At 44.1% G+C, this 20397-nt stretch overlaps 1 protein-coding gene across 5 annotated transcripts in view; it reads right to left on the bottom strand.

Moving 5' to 3' along the window:
- Window positions 1–20397, bottom strand: part of akap9 (A kinase (PRKA) anchor protein 9) — a 29818-nt gene that overhangs the window by 2428 nt on the left and 6993 nt on the right. For 3 of the 5 annotated variants that reach the window (XM_077743188.1, XM_077743189.1, XM_077743186.1), the window contains exons 9-40: window positions 19604–19718; window positions 19196–19394; window positions 18897–18948; window positions 18171–18440; window positions 17468–17677; window positions 16756–16829; window positions 16329–16498; window positions 16129–16262; window positions 12430–12592; window positions 11534–11628; window positions 11262–11379; window positions 10843–10881; window positions 9694–9926; window positions 9495–9614; window positions 7755–7931; window positions 7084–7188; window positions 6870–7022; window positions 6110–6196; window positions 4705–5445; window positions 4511–4636; window positions 4412–4456; window positions 4208–4342; window positions 4092–4136; window positions 2238–4028; window positions 2083–2140; window positions 1887–2014; window positions 1645–1818; window positions 1399–1569; window positions 1223–1328; window positions 972–1143; window positions 387–537; window positions 28–324 (exon numbers count right to left, since the gene is read on the bottom strand). In XM_077743188.1, coding sequence (XP_077599314.1) covers window positions 28–324; window positions 387–537; window positions 972–1143; window positions 1223–1328; window positions 1399–1569; window positions 1645–1818; window positions 1887–2014; window positions 2083–2140; window positions 2238–4028; window positions 4092–4136; window positions 4208–4342; window positions 4412–4456; window positions 4511–4636; window positions 4705–5445; window positions 6110–6196; window positions 6870–7022; window positions 7084–7188; window positions 7755–7931; window positions 9495–9614; window positions 9694–9926; window positions 10843–10881; window positions 11262–11379; window positions 11534–11628; window positions 12430–12592; window positions 16129–16262; window positions 16329–16498; window positions 16756–16829; window positions 17468–17677; window positions 18171–18440; window positions 18897–18948; window positions 19196–19394; window positions 19604–19718 — 6654 coding nt within the window. The remainder of the gene's footprint in view (window positions 1–27; window positions 325–386; window positions 538–971; window positions 1144–1222; window positions 1329–1398; window positions 1570–1644; window positions 1819–1886; window positions 2015–2082; window positions 2141–2237; window positions 4029–4091; window positions 4137–4207; window positions 4343–4411; window positions 4457–4510; window positions 4637–4704; window positions 5446–6109; window positions 6197–6869; window positions 7023–7083; window positions 7189–7754; window positions 7932–9494; window positions 9615–9693; window positions 9927–10842; window positions 10882–11261; window positions 11380–11533; window positions 11629–12429; window positions 12593–16128; window positions 16263–16328; window positions 16499–16755; window positions 16830–17467; window positions 17678–18170; window positions 18441–18896; window positions 18949–19195; window positions 19395–19603; window positions 19719–20397) is intronic. The other 2 variants (XM_077743187.1, XM_077743190.1) reach the window with 2 other exon arrangements.

Genomic DNA, 20397 nt, shown 5'->3' with positions numbered 1-20397 from the left:
TTCTCCTTAAAAGGCCTCTCCACTTGCCTGCGCTTGCTTGTCATCCAACTCATTGTGAAGTTCTTCAAGAATGTCCTCTTGCTGGCTAGCCGAGCCTCCACCTAAGCGCAGCTCCTTGGCCGTGTCCAGTGCAGCCCTCATCTCCTGGGATTTGGATTGCTCGGTCTCCAGTTGGACTCGGAGCTCCTGGAGACGCCTTTGAAGGCCCAGTTTCTCCTTCTCGGCTTGTTGACATAGACGGGCCGACTCCTGCCTTTCCTGCTCTAAGGCGGCCGTCAGTTGTTCTGCTTGGTTTTTCTGCTCCTCCAAAGCCAAGTTCAAGTCCTTGGAAAGAAAGTCAAAGTCAAAAACGGGTTGCGACTGCTTTTGGGTAGGGGCAATCTCACCTCCAGTTGTTCCTGAGCATTTTCCTCACTCCTTCCCGCACGACAGCGCTCCTTCTCCACGGTCCACTGAAGTTCGCGACCTTTGCGGCTTTCCTCCAACAGCTGCTCGTTCAGCACGTCCACCTCGGAGGCCTTCTGTGATACTTCAGCCCTAAAAACAATCCAAAACAAAAAAAAAACTTTAGCTACCAAATGTTTCATAGCGCTGTAAGTCACTGGTGTACGCATTGCAATAAAATGTTAATTTGTTGAATTCTTAGTAGACCATAGTATGGTTTACAACAGCTTTTACATGGTTGTACATTATGGCTTATGTTTCTATTTTAAATGAGCAGTAAAACTACTAAATTTCCAACATTTATGAAAAATGAAGCCGTTTGAGAATTGAGAAATGTAAAACACATTGCCTATTGACTTTAATGTTAATTGACCAAATGTGTCCTTAAGACAGCCAACCAGTAACGACATTTACATCGATTGGTGCGCCCAATGCGTAAGACATCTAGTCTCATATATGATATCTTTGGTTCATTCAATCAAAAAAAAAGTGATGCAAAGCACTTTTTGTGTTTCCACCATTTTAACCTGAGTGTGTCGAGTTCCTTAAGGTGCTTGTGTTGTGACATGAGCATGGTCTCCAGTTCCAACTTGGTCTGGGACAATTCTCCTTTCAGCTCTTCCAACAGCAACCTATCATTGCGGCCCGCGCCGTCGGCGTCGCCACCCCCTCGCTGCTCCCTGGCGGTGGGTCGTGCTCCTAAAAGAGGAAATTAAACAGCTCTTTCTTTTCACATGGTGCTAATCTCATCACACGTGAAAACCAATCAACTCCTCACCTTGATGAAGGTGATCCAGCTGAACCCGGAGATGATAAATCTCAGCCATTAAGCTGGAGCGGTCTGCGTCATGGAGAGAACTCATGGCCTCTTTGTGTTGAGCATCCTGCACACAATTAAGAAAAGACCAACAATAAGATGGCAATGAAACACATCTGAGATATCATCTTGTTCACCTGCTCAGCAATCTTGAGCTCCAACTGGTTAAGATGTATGACGGCGTCACTGGTGTCAACCATGTCCAACTGGCCATAGAGGGTACTCTTGAGCACGCCGCGTTCCTTCACAAACACTTGGCGCACCGCTTCCAAGAGTTCAGCGCGCCAATCAGCAGAATCGCCGGACATCTAGAACAACATAATAGCAGTCTCCATTGATTCGTGCCTTGGAAATAGGAAAACTTTCCCCAAAAAAACCCAAACCTGTTTGGTCTGCATGTGAGCAATGAGCCCTTTGAGTGATTCCACAGTAGAAAACAAAGCGTCCCTCTGCTTCAGCCACACGTTTGAGGTGCCGCCCGGGTCGCCATCCAAAACGGGAAGATCCGACAACGACAAGACTTGCATGCCCTCCTGGTGGACTTCCCGCAGTAACGACTGCACGGAGGAAACACTTTGCGTCACAGTGGAAGCTCACAATGGAAGTTTTAAGCAATAATCAAGACCTTGATCCTGTCGGGTAACGCTGAATCATCAGCATCTCTTCCAGCACCTTCGGGCGTGGCCCTAAACTCCTGCTGAAGCCCACCGGGATGATCACATCCGGTTCTCTGGCTGTAGTCCGAACTGCTGTCTGTGTCAAGGACGAAAACAAACAAACACGCTAGCATTGTTCATCAATGTGGTAAAGATTGACCTTACCACTGGTGTAGCCATCTTTGAACAGTGACTGGGGTCGATCTTGCCTCGATGAGGGTACCTAAAAAAAGAATTTGATCAGAATTTCTGCAAATATTGTTGCCACTTGGCAATGGAACGCTTTACCATCATTTGTACGGATCCATCACCGAGCTCACCTCGGAGATGCGTAGCTTGTCAATAACAACTTTCAGTGTTTTGCACTCCTCTTCCAGGTGTTGCACGTCACGGCGCAGGGCGTCGCTCTCCGATATGTGCCGGGCCTCCATGTCCAAGATCTCAGCCGCGTGAAGCTCCCGCATCTGGACCACCTTCTCCCGGAACTCGCCCACGACGTCTATGAGGTCCTCGTCGGCGGCCGTCTGGGTAGTGGCGTCGGAGGCGCCAGGCTCGGGACTTGCGGAGGGTGTGATGGCTTTTCGTGAAAGGGGCGTGGCCTTTTCTTTGCTCACTTTGGGAAGAGGCAGTTTGCCGCTCGCTTTCCTCTTGGTTTGGGAAGAGGAGGAGAAAGGCTGAGGGGAGGCGACGGGAGAAGGAGACGCCGAGGAGGAGGAGCGAGTCGCCTTTGTGGCAGCTGCTCGCGCCTCGCGGAGCTCAACTTTGAGCTTCTCGTTGTGGGATTTGGAATTTCTCAGTTCTTCTTTGGTGGTGTCGGCAAACTTCTTGAGCTCCTGAAGTTCTTTTTTCAGCTTGAAAACGCCACCTTCATCAAGTCCCTGCTCCTCATTATTAGATTTGGCGCTCCGTAGTTGAAGAGTGGAGTCCACGTTTTTCTGGAGCTCTTGGAGTTCCACTTTGAGATTTAAAATGGTGGCTTCACGGGATTGGATCTCCTCCTGGATCTTCTCATTGTGGGATTTGTAACTTTCCAGTTCTTCTTTGGTGGACTCCATTGTCTTTTGGGATTCTTGGAGCTCCTGTTTTAATTTAGTAATAGAAAGCTCATGCACCTGAAGATCCTCCTGAAGCTTTTCATTTTGCGATTTGTAACTTTTCAGTTCTTGAGTAGAATCCACCATCTTATTGACCTCTTGGAGATCCTCTTTGAGTTTCGAAATGGAGATCTCCCGAGCTTCAACATCGTCCTGGAGCTTCTCATTGAAGGACTTATAATTGTCCAGTTCTTCTTTGGTGGAGTCAAAATCCTTCTGTCCTACCTGAAGTTCTCCTTTAAGCTTCAATATAGATTCCTCACATACCTGGACGTCCATTTTGAGCTTCTCATTGTGAGATTTGTAGCTGCTTAATTGCTCATCGGTGGATTCTACGTTCTTCTGGATGTTCTCTTCAAGCTGGGAAATAATGACCTTTTGTTGCTGGATCTCCTCGATGAGCTTCTCATTGTGGGATTTGTAGCTACTTACTTGTTCATTGGTGGAGTCCAGGTTCTTCAGGAGCTCCTCTTGGATCTTGGAAATAGTGACCTTTTGTTGCTGGATCTCCTCGTTGAGCTTCTCATTGCGGGATTTGTAACAGTCAAGTTCTTCTTTGGTGGTATCCATGTTACCTTGAACTTCCTTGAGCTTTTCTTCCAATCGACTAGTGGAATTTTCACTAACTCTGACGTCCTCCTGGAGCTTCACAATGTGGGATTTGTAACTGTTGACTTCTTTGGTGGATGTATGATGATTTTCTCTCACCTCTTGGAGCTCCTCTTTCAGCTTGGAAATAGAAACCTCACGGTGCTGGATGTCTTCCTGGAGCTTCTCATTGTGGGATTTGTAGCTGCTAACTTCTTCTCTTGTGACCTCCAAGTTCTTTTGGAGCTCTCGGAGCTCATCTTGAAGTTCAGAAATAGAAAGTTCTTGCTTTTTAATGTCATCATTGAGCCTCTCATTTTGGGATTTGTAGCTGTCCACTTGGTCTTTGCTGGCGTCCGCATTGCTTTGGACCTCTTGGAGGTCCTGGAGAAGGCGTGTCCTCTCTGCATTGTTCTCTTCAGCTTTGACCTGGATATGAACATGCAGTATTAATTCTAGGCTTTAAAAAAAAAAGGGAGCCTTTGTACTTACGTGTAAGAGATCTTCTTTAAGACCAGCAATGGTCAATTCTCGCTCCTTAAAACAAAAACAATATTTTTTACATGAATCAGAGCTTCCACCTTTGTCAGCGAATGCTAAATCCATACCTCAAGGAGATCCTGGAGCTTCTCCAAGTTTTCCTTGCAGGAGCTCAGATCTTCTTTAGCCACCATCGCTTCCTTCTGGGTCTTGGCTAGCTCTTCTCGGAGTGCCTGTGTCTCCTTGGCTCCTTCAGAAGATGCCTGAGAAGACATGCGGGAGAATTATCAGTCTGCTACCTTCTACAGCATAGGTAAAAAGCAGATAAAGACCTTTTCAAGCTGCTCCTTAAGTCTGTCTACAGTTCCCGTTTTGTCCTAGGAGAAAGAAATGTGTCAGCAAAATATAGCTTTGGATTTTAGAGTGCTTACTTTGAGTTGCTCCCTGAGATGGTGGCATTCCTCCTCATGGTGGTCCAGCTGCTTTTTGGCAGCCAGGGAATCCTCTTTAGCCTGTTGAAGATCTGACAGGAGAGCTTGGTGGGCCACCGAGGCCTGCTTTAAAGAGAGAGATGGTTTGTTACGGCACAAATGTTGGACGAGTGCCCTTCGTTAAACTATTTTACCTTCAGATCTTCCGTCATCGTCGGATGCGTGCCGACCACCAGTCTCATAAGATCCACCAGTGCCACCAATCTTCTCTCGTAATCGGCCAACTCCTCCCTGGATCTCGAGAGGAGCTGTTTGCGGTGCTTGTCGTTCCTTTCGATGCCTCCTAAACTGGTTTCCAGTTCGCCAAGCTTCTGGTTCAGTTGCCTCACCTTGTCATGTGAGTGGTCTTTGGATATCTGCTTCTGGAGGGCTTCCAGGGTGATCTGGTTCACCACCTCCGAGGCAACCTTCTCCCGTACTTGGGTGTCATTCTGGTTTTCCAGCTCCCGGATGCGGACCTGGAGCTCATCTACGTTGGACGCGGCGCTCTTTTCCAGAGCTTTGACTTGGGCCTGGGCCACCAAAAGGCTGGCTGTCCTCTGTCTTAGACTCTCAGAGAGTTCCTCAGAGTTCTCTCCGCTCTCCTTCGAGCGTTGGTGGATCTCCAGCAGCTCGGCGTGTTCCAGTTTGAGGGCGCTGAACTCACCGGTGACCGTGTCCATCCTCTGCTTCATCTCATCATATTGCTCTCCAGCGTGGGCCTCCACGTCCTCCTTGCGCTCCATGTTTACCAACTCCTGCTGAAGTTTCTCAATGACAGAGTTCAGCTGTTCCAGTTCCTCCTCGTTGTTCCGTTTGAGGCGTTCCTGCTCGCTTTTGAAGCACTCCACCTGCGACTCCAGGTCGTTTATTAGCGCATCCCGTCGATCGATTCCCTAAAAAAATGAGCAGGACATCGTAAGTCATTATAGAAAAAATAAATGTCACCACCTCCTTTAGAGTAAAAACGAGTTAGGACATTGAGTTAGATGATAACAGAGGTGGGTGCAAAATGGAAAAAGTCGTCCACGTTGAGCAGGAGGCACGTAGACGATGATTCGATGCCGGCCCTCTCCGGTCAAAATGGAATGTACGTCTTATCATCGTCAATGGCAGCTAATGGGTTAATCCAGACATGGGCAAACTACGGCCTTGTTTATGTTTCATATATACTGTTAACGGATGCACTTTTTTATATGTATCGTATCTTGTGATGACCCGGCCCATCTGTCAAATTTCTAAAGTCAATGTGACCCCCCGGCTGAAAAGTTTGCCCATCCATGGGTTAACCAAGTTAACTTAGCAAGACCTTTCGACTTCCGTTGAGCCCACCTCTGTGTTACATATGAACCAAAACACAGAAAGTCCAAAAAATTTGGAACAAGGCACCACAAAACGAGGACATGAATTTACTTACCAAAGACAAACACAACACCAAAAAAAAATGGATGTCACCAAAAAATATGAAAACAGCACACACGACCATGGAGCTATGCGCACAAGCAATAGTAGATGGTTTTGTGACTTCTATTCCTGGCGTGCATAGACATGGCTCGTTACCTTGTTGCCAGATGCTTTCTCCAAGTGTTGGAGCTTAGAGTTCTGTTCATTAAGAAGTGCTATAGCCCTGTCCTTCTCCTCCATCACCTTCAAAAGTCAAGAGATTATAACGTGATGGAATGAACATGTCACAAAAATAGAGTTGTCCCACCAGTGACTAAACGCATACGTTTCCGTAGTGATCTGGCAGGCATGGAAACGGCTCACATTTCTATTCTAGTCTAGTATTGTTTGTTGACCATCACAGTGCTTAACAACCTTAATTTAGACATATATTCGGTAGTAGGGAAAAATCATGGTAGAAAAAGTATTGCATACTTCAAATAAATTGACTTTAAAAGTACACAAACCAGAATTTTTTAAGTGAAAACACTGCCAACCTTTGTGTTGACAGCAAGATATTCTGAGTGACAAGATACATTTTCCCTACAGTTAAGTTTCATACTTTGATGAATTTCTCAGCAAACATCCCATTAAAATCTATCATTAGCCTAAACTATGCTATCATGTGCACACAGTGATTAGAAAAAAATTGGAAAAATCCCAGGGTAATACCATACAGCATGTATTTTTTTTTACAAAATTGTGAGCCCTGATTGGATAAAGTACTAAGCACTCAAATATCACTTTAGCATCCCTTAAAAATAGCCTGATGAAAAAGGAGATTTGAAAGTGAGAGGCATATCCATATCAGCTCCTTCAATGCATTTTTTGACCAACCATGTCAATGTAAAGTATGCAAATGTAAGGTGTAGGTTACCTGAAGCATGCTCTCCCTGGTCTCCAAGAACTGCTGCTGGCTGCAGATCTCCTTACGCTGGATCTCCAGCTGCATGTGGAGCTGCTGCACCTCCTCGTTCTTGTTCTCCAGCTCCTCTCGGAACTGCTCCAGCTGCTCCTCTAGATGACAGATCTGTGGGAGACCCCGCCACGGTGAGGCGAAAACGAGTGAGAGGAATGGTGGAACCTCCTACCTCCTTCTCTTTGCGTTCCAGGGCTTCTCTTTCCGTGTGTAACTGAGCCTCCAAGTTGGATTGTTTGGCCTCTGTGATCGATGCGTGACGCCGATTCTCTTCATCCTTTCACAGACACAAAAACAATGACATGTCAGACACTTCCAGGAACAAATACATATTCATTTTTTAAGGAAAAGAATAATAAATAGTACATTCATTGCAAACACTTTAAAGTCTCTATGTACTTGTTTATAATAACAATTCAATTTAATGATTACCCCATTGTGGTTGAAATCTATTTAAGATTTTTTTAAAATATATTTTTAGATGATTTTTTATCTAAAAACACAGAAAAAAATTGAATAGAAAATGACAATTATTGATTCAAAAGGGGGAAAATCAGGAAATGTAATATACAATCTATACCCTTCATCTTAATTTGATCCTAAAACAGAAAGTCGGTACTCATGATTGACTTTCCCGGGCCACGCAAAATAATGCAGTGGGCCAGATTTGGCCCCCGGGCCGCCACTTTGACACCAGTGCCTTAGACATTGTTCTGTGGCTTTGCGCAGCCCCTCCCTCTTCTCCATCTCTCCCTCCCGCAGCCACCAGCCAGCAGGCAGTTAAATACGAGCCATCCTCCCGCCGCACTCCCGCCCTCGGCGTTTCCCCGTATCCCCCCTCACCTTCTCCAGGGACTCGGCACTGACCAGCAGGGCCTGCTCCAGCTCTCGCACTCGGCTCTCCAGCTTGTCAATCTCCTGGTCGCGCTCGGACTGCTCGCGACGCAGCTGCTCGGAGCCCAGCAGGAGCTCGCTGCAGCGGTCCGCCTTCTCCTTCAACTGAGAGTTCAGCTGTTCCACCTGTTTGGCGGCAGGGAGAGCAAGAGGGGAGGAATTGAATAGATTTGCTCCAAGGAAAGCGATGGCTACGTGGCGTAGCCGGCACGCGCGGCGGCTAGCTTGGAGGTCGGTTGATCCACCTGAGAAAGGAAGGAGGGAGGGAGGGTTTGGATGGAGGAAACAAGTGCAGGGGAGAGATAGAAAGAGAGATTTCATTCAAGGGTGGCAAACCACAGGGTTGTTAAACGGGGGAAAGGCGGTGGGTCGCAGGATCCATCTGAAGGAGGTGAAGGAAGAAGAGCAAGTTGAGGGCAGGATAGGAAGACGCGCTCTAAAAATATGCACATATCTACAGGAAACAAGGGGACGGGCTGCTCAGACTGAAGGCACTACAGCGGGGGTGGGCAAACTTTTGAGCTAAAGGGATCAATTGTAATTTGGAAATAGAGACATTATTCCTTAACTCCTTATTTTGGATTCATGAATTTACCAATTCTACATATTGAATTCACAATTCAGTCAAATATTAGCATATTTGAATGATGATTGATTTGACCATTTTTCTTTATCCCAATAAACAAATACTTCAAATGGAACAATTTTGGAGTAATACATTTGGAATGATTCAAAATGAACAAATATTTGCTCTAATTTGAATCATTTAAAAAATACTTCATACAATAATATACCCACTCCAAATAAGTTTGACATGCACAAATGTAATATTATTTACCTTGAAAATATTTTCTTCCTCTATTTGCAATATGATGGATGAAATATATCAACTTATTTACTCCCAGCCAGGTCCAGAATATGTATAGTATTTAGAGAGTATACACTGTGGTAGTTAATTAAATGATCAAAAACTGCTATTGAAGTCTTATCAACAAAGCCTTTTTTTGCCCAACCCTGCACAAAACGCTCTCCAGAGATTTGGGGGGAGACATATAGCGACAAGAAGCAATACCTTTAAGAACACTCCGTCCACCTGCAAAGACCAGGGAGAGAGAAGGCGGGAGGAGCGTGAAGGTGCACAGACCGCCAAGGCAAAAACAAAAAAAGGACAGAGGTGAGCCAGTGAGGGGGCGCAAAGCAAAGCAAAGCAGAGCAAAGCAAAGCAGAGCAGAGCAGAGCAAAGCCCCAAAAATAAGCAAGACGTCACTTGGCTCTCAGCCTGTGAGTTGGAAGCACAATTATTGTTAGAAAAGATGACCAAATCCTTCAATGCAAGGCATTTGAATTTCAAACAAAATTGTTAGGGCATTAAACAACACACTTGTGACTGTTACACATTAACTCACTTGTAAAAAGGTAATGAGTTATGTTCTATTGAATAGTTCGACTCAATGAATAACCTCCGTTTTGATGTTCAATCTAATCTGACCCATTCACACTCAATGTCTATTAATGACTGCAATGTGACAAGTGAATTCATTCATTCATTACTTTTGGACTCTTCTAGCAGGTCAACAACTTTGGTGTCATGTTCATCGAAGCAAAGATAAAAGTATGGCCTCAATTGTTGCTTTGTACGGTGTCGTTGTCATATAATGTGAAAGCCAGCTTCCCGACTTCTCTTATTACCTGTTGGCTTCTTTGCTCTGAGCCGCCGGGAAGCTTCTGCGGGTTCTTTAGCTGTCGCTCTAGTTCCTGGATCTCATTTTGGAAGACGTCACGCTCGTGTTCCCGGTCCACGGCTTGCTCCTAAAAAACGAGTCCAGTTTAAATGGCGGCTCAACTCAATCCAATTGCTTTCCAATCGCCTTGCGTGTTTGTGGCTTACATCAAGGAAGCGCCTGTTCTTATCCAGCTGCTTCTCCAGAGCTTGGATTTGCTGCTGAAGATCCCCGGTTTCGGTTTTACTGGCCTGCTCCAGCTCGATCACCCGGTTGACCTGCTCCTCTAGCTCGGCTTCCAGCACCTTCATCTGTTTCAGCAAGTCTGCGCTCTCCTTCTCGGCTTGACGTTGGACCTCTACCTTCTCCTTCATCAGCTTCTCAGTCTCTTCCAGCAGATCTAAAAAAGGCAAACAGTGTTGTCACAGCCTGCACAGTATTTCACAATATTTTTACTTTCTCCTCCAAGCCATTTTGGTCACGAGTGGGATGCACAGTCTATCCAATACTGACAATTCAGTTATATTTTCAATGGTTTATTAATGTTATCCATTGACATCCCACTCCGTTTTCCCAAAATTAACCCTTTGCACCAATAGGACGCCGCTCTGCCGTCACCAAGGAACAACCCATCGTGGTAAACGCACCAAAATGAAAAGCCCCGACCCCTTTGCAGGATTAGCAGTGACTAATTAGAACAAAATGTGACTGTTACATTGCGTTATCCATGCCCAGGAAGAATTAACAGGGAAAAGTGGGAGGATTGCCATCATACCAAAGGCGCAAATTCATCAATAATGCAAAATACGGGTTAAAAATGATGCTTTCATTCCATCATGCTAAAAGCAGAGCTAAAACCTAATCCACGATGTTAAAGAATTGCAGGAGATTATTCATGACAGGTTAAAAGTTAGTGATTGGAAGACCAATAGCAAGCACAAGCCTTGTCGGGGAATAGCAGAGGTGGGAGTAATTCACATATTTGCCAGTAATTAGTAATAAGTCTTACAATTTTATCAAAGAATATGATCATTAATACCTCCATTATTAAAAAAAACCTCCAAACAAAACCAATGGCAACTGCCTAGTACAGAAAAAAACAAATCTAAACAGACTACTTGTCCATTCATGTAATTCTACTTTAATGACATCAAGTCTAATTTTAGTAGAGCAAATCCAAGTCATAGAATGGAGTCATATCCCCCACCTCTGTGTAACGCTGCCGTATTAGTGTGATCAGTTAATTGAATTGATTTAAAAAGGAATGTATAAGAGAGAGAGAGAGAGTGGGTAAGCCATGCTCAAAGTGGACACACCTGCTTCAGGTGCTGCAACCATTGCAGCTTCAACTAGGCCTACAGGAGAATAAGAAAGCACAAGAGTTCAACATGCTCGGTTTTTTTTTTGGTGTCCTCAACTGGAACACTGTCAGAAGAAAAAGGGTTTCGTCATTCGCCAGCTTGGTAAGTAAAAGCATCAAAAGGAGGCTGTTTCTTAAACTTGCCTGTGTTTGTACATGCGTAGAATATTTCATGGTCCTTTTAAGAACAGAATATGCTAATGGGGTACCTTCAGCATAACAAGAATGGTTAAGATAAGTTAATAAACCTTTCTTTCAGGTCTATACATGATATAAAAGTCTGATAGTATCAAAAGGATGGGCACTTATTTTGGAATATAGAAAAGTTCTCATTCAATAATCAATATGAACTTGTTTTTTTGTTTGTATACGTACAAAGTTCACGGGGCCCGGCGGTTCCTCGCATGGCGTCTTGTTGCCGGGATACCAGCTCTCGTTCTTCCTGCATTTGAAGCCTTTCCTGCTCCAGTTCCTGCAGTCGGCTTGCCGTAACCTGCAGTAGAGGACAGACAATAAATGTATGTTAACCAATGTTTTAGAATGATTTGAGGCCACCCACCCACAACTTCTCATCCTATTATTCATGTAATGGTTTTAGTTGACGAGACTTTTTAAGTGTCATTCAAAAATGAAGCTTGGTGATCTACCTGCAAGTCCTGCTCCAAATTAAGTTGAAGTTCCTCCTTCTGACGTAACTGCTCCTCCAGGGCAGCTCGTTCACCCGTGTAGCCGTCAATCACACCTAAACGAGATCAGACGGTTAAATCGGTGCATTTCAAACTTGAATTCTTTTAAGCACAGAGGAATCCGGACAAAATAAAAACAAAACAATGTAAACAGCTAGCACACACAAACGCATTCCCGTTGCATAAATGAGTAACACGCAAGTGAGCACATCTGACCCATTTTGCATGACATGTAGAACGGGACTGAATTGCAGATACAAAGAAATGCTTCATAACAGGTCAGCAAGCATTTTGCTGCGGGATGCCATTCGGGGTTGAGGGATACGGAGCCCAAAGAGCTCTTTGCGTGCACAATAGCTCATATATGTGTCAAATGGGTCCACAATGGCCGCCCGTGTTGACTCAGTGGGATTAGGAAAAGACAACTTGAGCATTGCCTGGTGTTGAGTTTGTCTAAGGTGGGTCTTCTCCCCGGGAAAGATAATTAAAAGGATACTGTTAGATCTGTAAGCAATTGCCGGGCGAGTTTGTCATCTTATCTTACGGATACACTATTACCATCAATCATGTCAAAAATGGTGACACTCATGTATCTTAAAATTCTCTTCATGTTGCACTAATTTCGCTTTTTAACTTCATTATATTAGTCATTACATGACAAGGGCAGGCATCAACATGGCAAAATGTTGTTTCTCATATTCCTGCGACTGTAATTTATGACATCCCTTAAACACTTTAAAAGATGCCAAAAACCGGTAGCATAAATGAAAAATGTTTGATTTCGCAAGCTCTTTGCGCTCCCTTTCAAACAGCCGATTTCCCAAGATGATATATCTGCAAATGAAAAAGATAGCCACCTTCTGCCCGGTGTAGCTCTATGGCCAGTTGTTCACGTGCCCGAGCCTCCTCAGCCAGACGCTCCTGCAACTCCTCTTGTTTCTGCAGGAGCTCGCTGATCTCCTGGTTGTGACGGAAGGACTCCCGCATGAGCTCCGTCTGAGTGATGCGAGCATGTTCCACCTGTGGGGTGACCGGATTTGTTTGTTATTTTAATACAACCCTTATTTAACTCTTTGGCTGCCACTGACAGGCCTAGACGTCCAATCCATTGTGACTGCAATTCTCCTAGTCAAAATGGATTGGACGTCTAGCACCATGAACATGGGAATTCAAAGCCAGTTATAGAACAAATTGGTCATCTACCATTGTCACAGGCATAGAGTTCAATACTATGATAGAAAGTGACATTTTATTGATTTAGGTCATTACTTGGATAGCAAGTATTAATACATCTAGTTGCATCTGTTTGCTGGGATAAACCTATTAGGATGGTGAAGTCCTTTCATGAATGGTCAACATCATGTGACTATTATAAAAGATCTACCAATTTACAGCACGGACTGAAGTCATGAGATTTGGGGCTAGGTTGTCAAGTCCTTTGTTGCCATCCTACGATTACTCATTTGCATATCTCTGGAGTGCAAAGGTCTTTGGTTACGCTAAACCAACCAGGAAGTGGCAAGTGTAAGAAGTCATATAATCCTTTTCACAAGAGGTGTACTCTAGTTTATCTATATTGTCATCTATGGAGGGTTAAAGACAGAAGACAGTTTTGAGAAAGTTGAATACATAAATGTCAACAACAAAAATCTACCCAAGTACAGATGTGGGCTCCCCCACCAATGCTGTCAGTGGATATTTAATTCATCACATGGATGAATGAAGCTTCTGGTGGCGGTAAAATATTCATCAGCTCTTTTCCTCCCAAGCATGAGGTGTAAACTTACTGTATACGGAGGTGTGGGCAGAGAGATTCTGGAGATAACTTTAAGCAGGTGACCATTAGTGCGGTGAATGACATGCGATATCTGAGTCTGCACTAGGACAGCGTTTCTCTCCGTGAGGGTGCTGTAGACGGGGAAAGGCCGCGGGAGGGGAATCCTAGATTCCACCTCATACACATCCTGGTCTTCTCCTTCCACCCACGTGGTGTTCTGCATTCTGGAATTCCAGAAAGATTGGTGGGAATCCATGGTCGGCTACGATGCCTCTTTTCTCCTCCAATCACTGACGAGCGTTTGCCATTATCCGGCGACGTCGCTGCTCGGCAACGGTTAACGCGTTGGTGGCTCGGTTGAGCAGGTGAACGCGTCCAAGCGCAGAGAAGTCCAACCGGCGTTCGTCATCTTGATTTTGTCATATTAAACGGCATTCCGGGGTACGGCGCCGGGTCCTCTTCCTCCAACTGACCTTGTTTTTTTTCCTCCCGGGAAAAAAGCAGGGATCACATGGCCTAGTCTCCCCCCCACTGGAGATTCCCAAACAAAGCTTTATCGCTTTGGTAACGACAAGCTTTTCCCAAGGGCTGCTCCCCTCTCTTCTTTAATTGCTCAGTCCAGGCGAGGGGTGAAATGACATGTCAAAAATTCTGCCAGGCTCTGAAAATCTACTTACTGGGAGCCCAAGTACTTTCCCTACACCAAAAAACCTCCAATCCAAGACTTCCAGGGCTGTTTTCCCCTCACTGTGGCGCACTGACTGCTCCGATCACCCGGCGGAAGAACAGTGCTCCGAAAAAGACTCAAGAGAAGGAGGGAGTTAGGTAAAAAGGAGGCGCGGCTTCAGTTCCCAACACTAGCAGCCAGGTAGGATAGCAAAAAGATCTCTCCACACACAAACATTGACACCACTCCCTAGCACACTACCGTGCGCACAAATAATAACCCGCATACATTACACACACCCTCTCAGCAACCAAGTCGTTCAACCGGATTCATTTCCCTAAGCAATTGCACGCAAAAAGACAATAGCTCTTCAAAATTCCAACATGTCTTCGCCTGTAGCAACATATTGTCACACTTAAGACTTAATTATTTTTTCTACAGGGGGAAAGTGTTTAACAAAAACAAACGATTTGTAATTTAACAACAATTTAACGTGAAATTGTCTGTGTATTTTAATTTTTTGGGCCTAAAGCCTCTTTATGAGGGGGAACAATTTCACCTATATGTCATGAAAAAATATGATATAAGCACACATAACATACTTAATTAGTAGGACTTTATAGATTATTACTGGTCTACTTATTAGCAATAAATCTCTTCTTAGAAAATCAAGTTTATGAGAATTATACAAAAAGCCCAAATATGCAAAAGCCATACATTTGACTTGAAAAATGTTCAACATCCAAAACAGTATTCAGGAAGATGTTGAACAACACTGACGCCTGGCTTCGACTTGGGTGAGTCGTTACTATTTATAGCTCTCCAAGACAAACGGCATCCAAGCGTGAGTAACGCATGAATTTCAGCCACGGAGTAGGACGCGGCGTGCACTCGCTGACAGTACCAAGCTCAATGGCCTAGTTTATCAGAACTTGTAAGGGGCGGAGAATGGCACGGAGAGGGGGGGCTTCACTCAGCTGGACTATGATAGGCTGTCTTTGGTGGGACAAAAGACCCATGTAAATACAGCTCGTTTCTATGGGCGACCGCTGAGAATGAGGCGCTTCCATTGAGTAGGGTGGCATATATATTTGTTTCTTTTTCAGACAACTTTGTTGAAAGCTCTATATACATACACATGTATACACATGTATACACATGTATACACATGTATACACATGTATACACATGTATACACATGTATACACATGTATACACATGTATACACATGTATACACATGTATACACATGTATACACATGTATACACATGTATACACATGTATACACATGTATACACATGTATACACATGTATACACATGTATACACATGTATACACATGTATACACATGTATACACATGTATACACATGTATACACATGTATACACATGCATACACATGCATACACATGCATACACAAGTATACACATGCATACACATGCATACACAAGTATACACATGCATACACAAGTATACACATGCATACACAAGTATACACATGCATACACAAGTATACACATGCATACACAAGTATACACATGCATACACATGTATACACATGCATACACATGTATACACATGTATACACATGTATACACATGTATACACATGTATACACATGTATACACATGTATACACATGTTTAGTGAGCATGCGTACGCATGCGTACGCATGCGTACGCATGCATACGCATGCATACACATGCATACGCATGCATACACATGCATACACATGCATACGCATGCATACACATGCATACGCATGCATACACATGCATACACATGCATACACATGCATACACATGCATACACATGCATACACATGCATACACAAGTATACACATGCATACACAAGTATACACATGCATACACAAGTATACACATGCATACACAAGTATACACATGCATACACAAGTATACACATGCATACACATGTATACACATGTATACACATGTATAGTGAGCATGTGTACGCATGCATACACACGAATACACACACACACACACACACACACATAATTATACAGACACACACACACAATAGCCTTGGCTTTGTGTGTTTAAAAGCAATGAGTGTAATGGAAAAATATGCTGATTGAATCATGTTTTCTACCTGATTGGTGGTGTCAGTGATGACCATCAGCATCTTCTCCAAGGCAGTTTGAAGGCGAGCGCCAAGGCCCATCAGGTGATCCTCGTCGTCCCCTAAGAGGAAGTCATCGTCGGGTGAACTCTTGCCAGAGAGATCTGGTGTGACGTCCGATAAATATCAGTTTTTCTTGAAACTAAGGCGGGATGACGCATGTTTCTTACCTGTGACGTGAGGTGCGGCGGGAGCAGAGGTCTCCAGACCCGTGCTGGCAGAAGTATCGGGCTGCAGACTTTGCATGTGGAGGCCCATGGTTTCTTCCGCGGCCGCCGTGGTTTTCAGGATGTCAGTCAATACGCGGCTGAGTCTCTCATTGGCACGCCTCAGGACCGTTCTGAAAATAGAATGACGGTGGAGAATTATTTCACAAAAGACTTCTGTATATTTATGCTATTTGCCCCCCAAAAAAGTACTTTTCCACTAGTACTTTAATTGGCTGAAAGATGAGAAGTAATTGGCTCTTTAGGTTTATCCCAATCTGCTTTTGGTGTGCACTTTTTTTTGCCTATCATGTCAATCCCCTGCTAGATGTCCAATCTATTTTGACTGGGAGGCCTAGCGGAGACCATTCCAATGCTATTTCCCCATCACCTTTCACTGTCCTTGTGGATGTTCTCATCCGTGCCATCCTCATCTTCAACTTTTTCTTCCAAAACTTGTAGCGGCTGCACGGGGAAAAGAGAGAAAATGGAAAGAAGTCCCGTCATGACCAAGTCAGCCAGAGTGGCACTTTGGGTGGTGACAAATTCAAATAAACCCACACCATGAATAAACTCCCCTTATAATACAAACACAGAGACAACAGTTTCTTTGTGCTGCCATGGCAACAGGTGCAGCTGGAGCAAAGAAGCAAAGCAGCACCACCAATTGGAGACACCGCGGTAATGCAGACGGCTACTTGAAAATCAATATTGCCGGTAGTAAAATAACAATAATAATAGGAAGAAGCATAGCGTTTTGGTTGGTGATTGTTGTTGTTTCACAAAAGCATATCAAACTACCCTTCAAAAAGGCGGACAAACCCCACCAGAGACTGTGAACCCGACACCCTCTTTGGAGTCACGTGGCCAAAATCTAATCATGATGGAAAATGCTCAAGTGAGCAAAAGGCTTGTACGCTTCAGGGGTGCTTGAAGGGACAATTCGGTGTGAAGAAATCAGTGTTTCGGGGCTCAAGATGGATGATTATGAATATATATGCCCTCTTGAAGGTACTTGGCGCACTAAATTCCCTTCACCAACAAAACATCTGATGTACCACTTAGTAGCACATAAATATTGATATCTGACATAAGAAAGAGACCTGGATTTGGCCATTCCTGTCCCGCGGCTCCTTCTCCATGGAACTTCTCTCCTCATTCAAGTACGAGTTGGGCGTATCCGGCGCATTTTCTTGTGCGTCCTGCTCGCCATCTGACGGGGTCTGCATGGCCACGCTGGTCTGGCCGGCGAGCTTGTTGATGCGAGCCAGCTCTGTCTGATGGGCGTACTCCACAGACATGTGAACGATAGCCTGAAAGCAAAAAAACATTTTCAAAAACTCTCCAAAGCCCGGGAACACAAAGTTTTCCCTTTCCAGCTAATACTTTTAAAGCAGGGGTTGGGATCCTAGGGCTCGGAAGCCACATTTGGCTCTTTCCATGGGTGTATATGGCTCCCCACTAATCTGTGAGGTAAAATATGGAAACTGTGACACTACTTCTACCACCTCTTCAATCATAATTTGTTTTTTTATTACTCTTCTGTTTGTATGATATCCCTGATACTGATTTATTAGCAACATCATAACATTGTTGTCAAAAGACTTTTTGTAATTTAAAAATGGTGAAATCACCCAAAAAAAATAATAATCACACATTTTCATGTATTTTTACTTTTCAAATCTGAGAATGGCTCTCAAGAAAGAAGATTAGAAAATATGAATTGTTTATGGCTGTCAAAAAGGTTCCCGACCCCTGCTTTAAAGTAAAGTTGCACCTTGCACTAGAAACGAAACAATCGCCTACCTTGGCGACCTCCTCTTCCAGCCTCTGCTCCCCAAGCAGTTCTTTCCGCCCGGCAACACCGGCAGTCTCAAGGCCGATGTCGTCCCGCCGCTGTCCCTCCTTTTCCAATTGCTGCCTCAACCCGCTCAGCTCGGCGCGATGCTGCTCCTTGAGGGCGTCCACTTCTTGAACGTACTCATTGTACAGCGCCCTCCTCAGCGCCTGCAGCTTGGCACTCAAACCCAAGCTGGAACCCGACACCCACTGGCACAGCTGCTCGTCGCTGAGATCCTAAGAAAGTGACAAGCAACTATTAACCGTATGCTAAGGTGTAAAATAAAAATAGCAAAAGGCACCCTAGAGCTCTTGAATCAATACACCACGTTGTCCCCTTGTCTTGTGATGCATTTCTAACATGAGACTGGACCAAGTTGTGAGAGACAAACTAAAAAGGATGGACTCTCCTCCCTTCCCATGCACGCAAAAAGGCGGATTATGTAACTTTCCAGGCTTTTTAATCATTCGAGATAGGACAGTTAGTTCATCCTGCTGCGAAAAAGGGAGGCTGGTAGTGTAAGGGCAGTGATGGGGGATATTTAGGGCATGTTTAGCCCTAAAGGCTGCTTGCCGCCTTTCCTCATATACACTTTGACTGTCGGGCTTTCTTTAGCGCTTTAGCACCAATCAGCTCTACAGTAGTAGTGACTAATCATGTGACAAGGTTGATTTTAACAGAGGCAGTCAAACCTTTAGGTCTTCTTGATGCTCCTCGCTGTGATCTGGGTTGGACTGTAGGCCACTGGAAAAAATGAGATGATGAATGATAGGGTTTGCTTTTATGGATGTTGCAAAAAAATGCATAGGAGCTCATTTAAAAAGGATAAAATTATGTCAAATTTAACAGATGGGTGAATCCTGGATGTTTTGATTTATCTGCTACTTGACAACTGCTATTAAAATGAACTAAAAATGTTAAAGTGAAAAGAAAATGTCAACTTTAAAAGGTCCTAACTCATTTGACCCAAGTTAAAGTGTTGCTTTTTCACCTGTCAGCTGACCGCTCTTCTTTTAGCACCTCCAGTTGCCGCCGTAGTGCATCTAGCTCGGCAGCGCAGCGCTCTTCTGTCTCGGCATTACTTCTGCTATATCGATCCTGGAGGCTCTCCATCTCCATTCGGTGACTCTCCTCCAGGTCTCGCTGCTTTTCCAGAGCCTCAGCCTTCAGTATTTGGATTGCATCTAGATCTACCCAAAAAAAGATGCAAATGAATTCAGCATTTTGTGATTCAAATCATTGCATCGCCACATTTTTTCTGTCCCCAATTTGGACAATACACTTAAAAAATGGAAAAACGAGGCAAAAAAGCTTGACTAACTGCAAGGCATGGGGATATTTTCTGTATAAAAATAGAGCAAATGGCTTTGATTATTATGCAAGCACTCCATTAGCTGACCTTGGTGACCGCTATTTTTCTGGTAGCCCGACGACTCCTGCAGCAGCTCGATCTGAGCGGCGTGGATGTAAGTCAAGCTAATGCGTTGGGCCTCCGTCTCTAGCTTGCAATCGTCCTGAAAACAATGGAAATGAGTTAAAAGTAGCATTAAAAATGAGGAAAAAAATACAGTGAACACCTGTTAACTGGTGCTACACAACAAGCAAGTTCAGAGATTTTTTTCCCTAAAAACTGAACTGATAAATGTTAAAAAATGCCTGATTTTAATCCAAGTTTATAGACAACAAACACTATTGCTTCAGTGGGAAGCATTAAAAATGGGGGACTTTGAGACCACTATTTTGTGTGGGCTTTTCCATATTTCAATAATTCCAATTGGTTCATCTGTGGTGATGAATTAATAGCGTCCATAATGCAACACATCTCCCTCAAATGACTTGAGTGGAGGAAGAAGACAATTACTGGGTAGTAAACAAAAAAGCAAGGTCTCTACTTAGCATGATTTATGCATTAGTGTTAATTTGTCCTGGTTGAGCATGAATTTGTTTCATCATTATGCTCCGTTTGATGATTGCCATGTTGGATCATTTCAATGGTTTGTTGCATGGCCAGCTGTTGGTGCCTCTTTTTTCCCCAATACTGAAATAAATGGAATTGCTTTTCATTTAGTGAGAAGTGCTGTATAGGTGATACATTTATAGTTGATTACAAACTGAAAAACTAGCCAAATAATGGGTAGGCACTTTTTTCTTCCCTTACTATTATAGTCAGCAAATTTTGGTTTTCAAGCTTTT

The sequence above is a fragment of the Stigmatopora nigra genome, chromosome 21 (assembly GCF_051989575.1).
Source record: "Stigmatopora nigra isolate UIUO_SnigA chromosome 21, RoL_Snig_1.1, whole genome shotgun sequence".
In the NCBI taxonomy this organism is placed as follows: domain Eukaryota; kingdom Metazoa; phylum Chordata; class Actinopteri; order Syngnathiformes; family Syngnathidae; genus Stigmatopora; species Stigmatopora nigra.
This window is presented reverse-complemented; position numbering and strand designations above follow the sequence as displayed.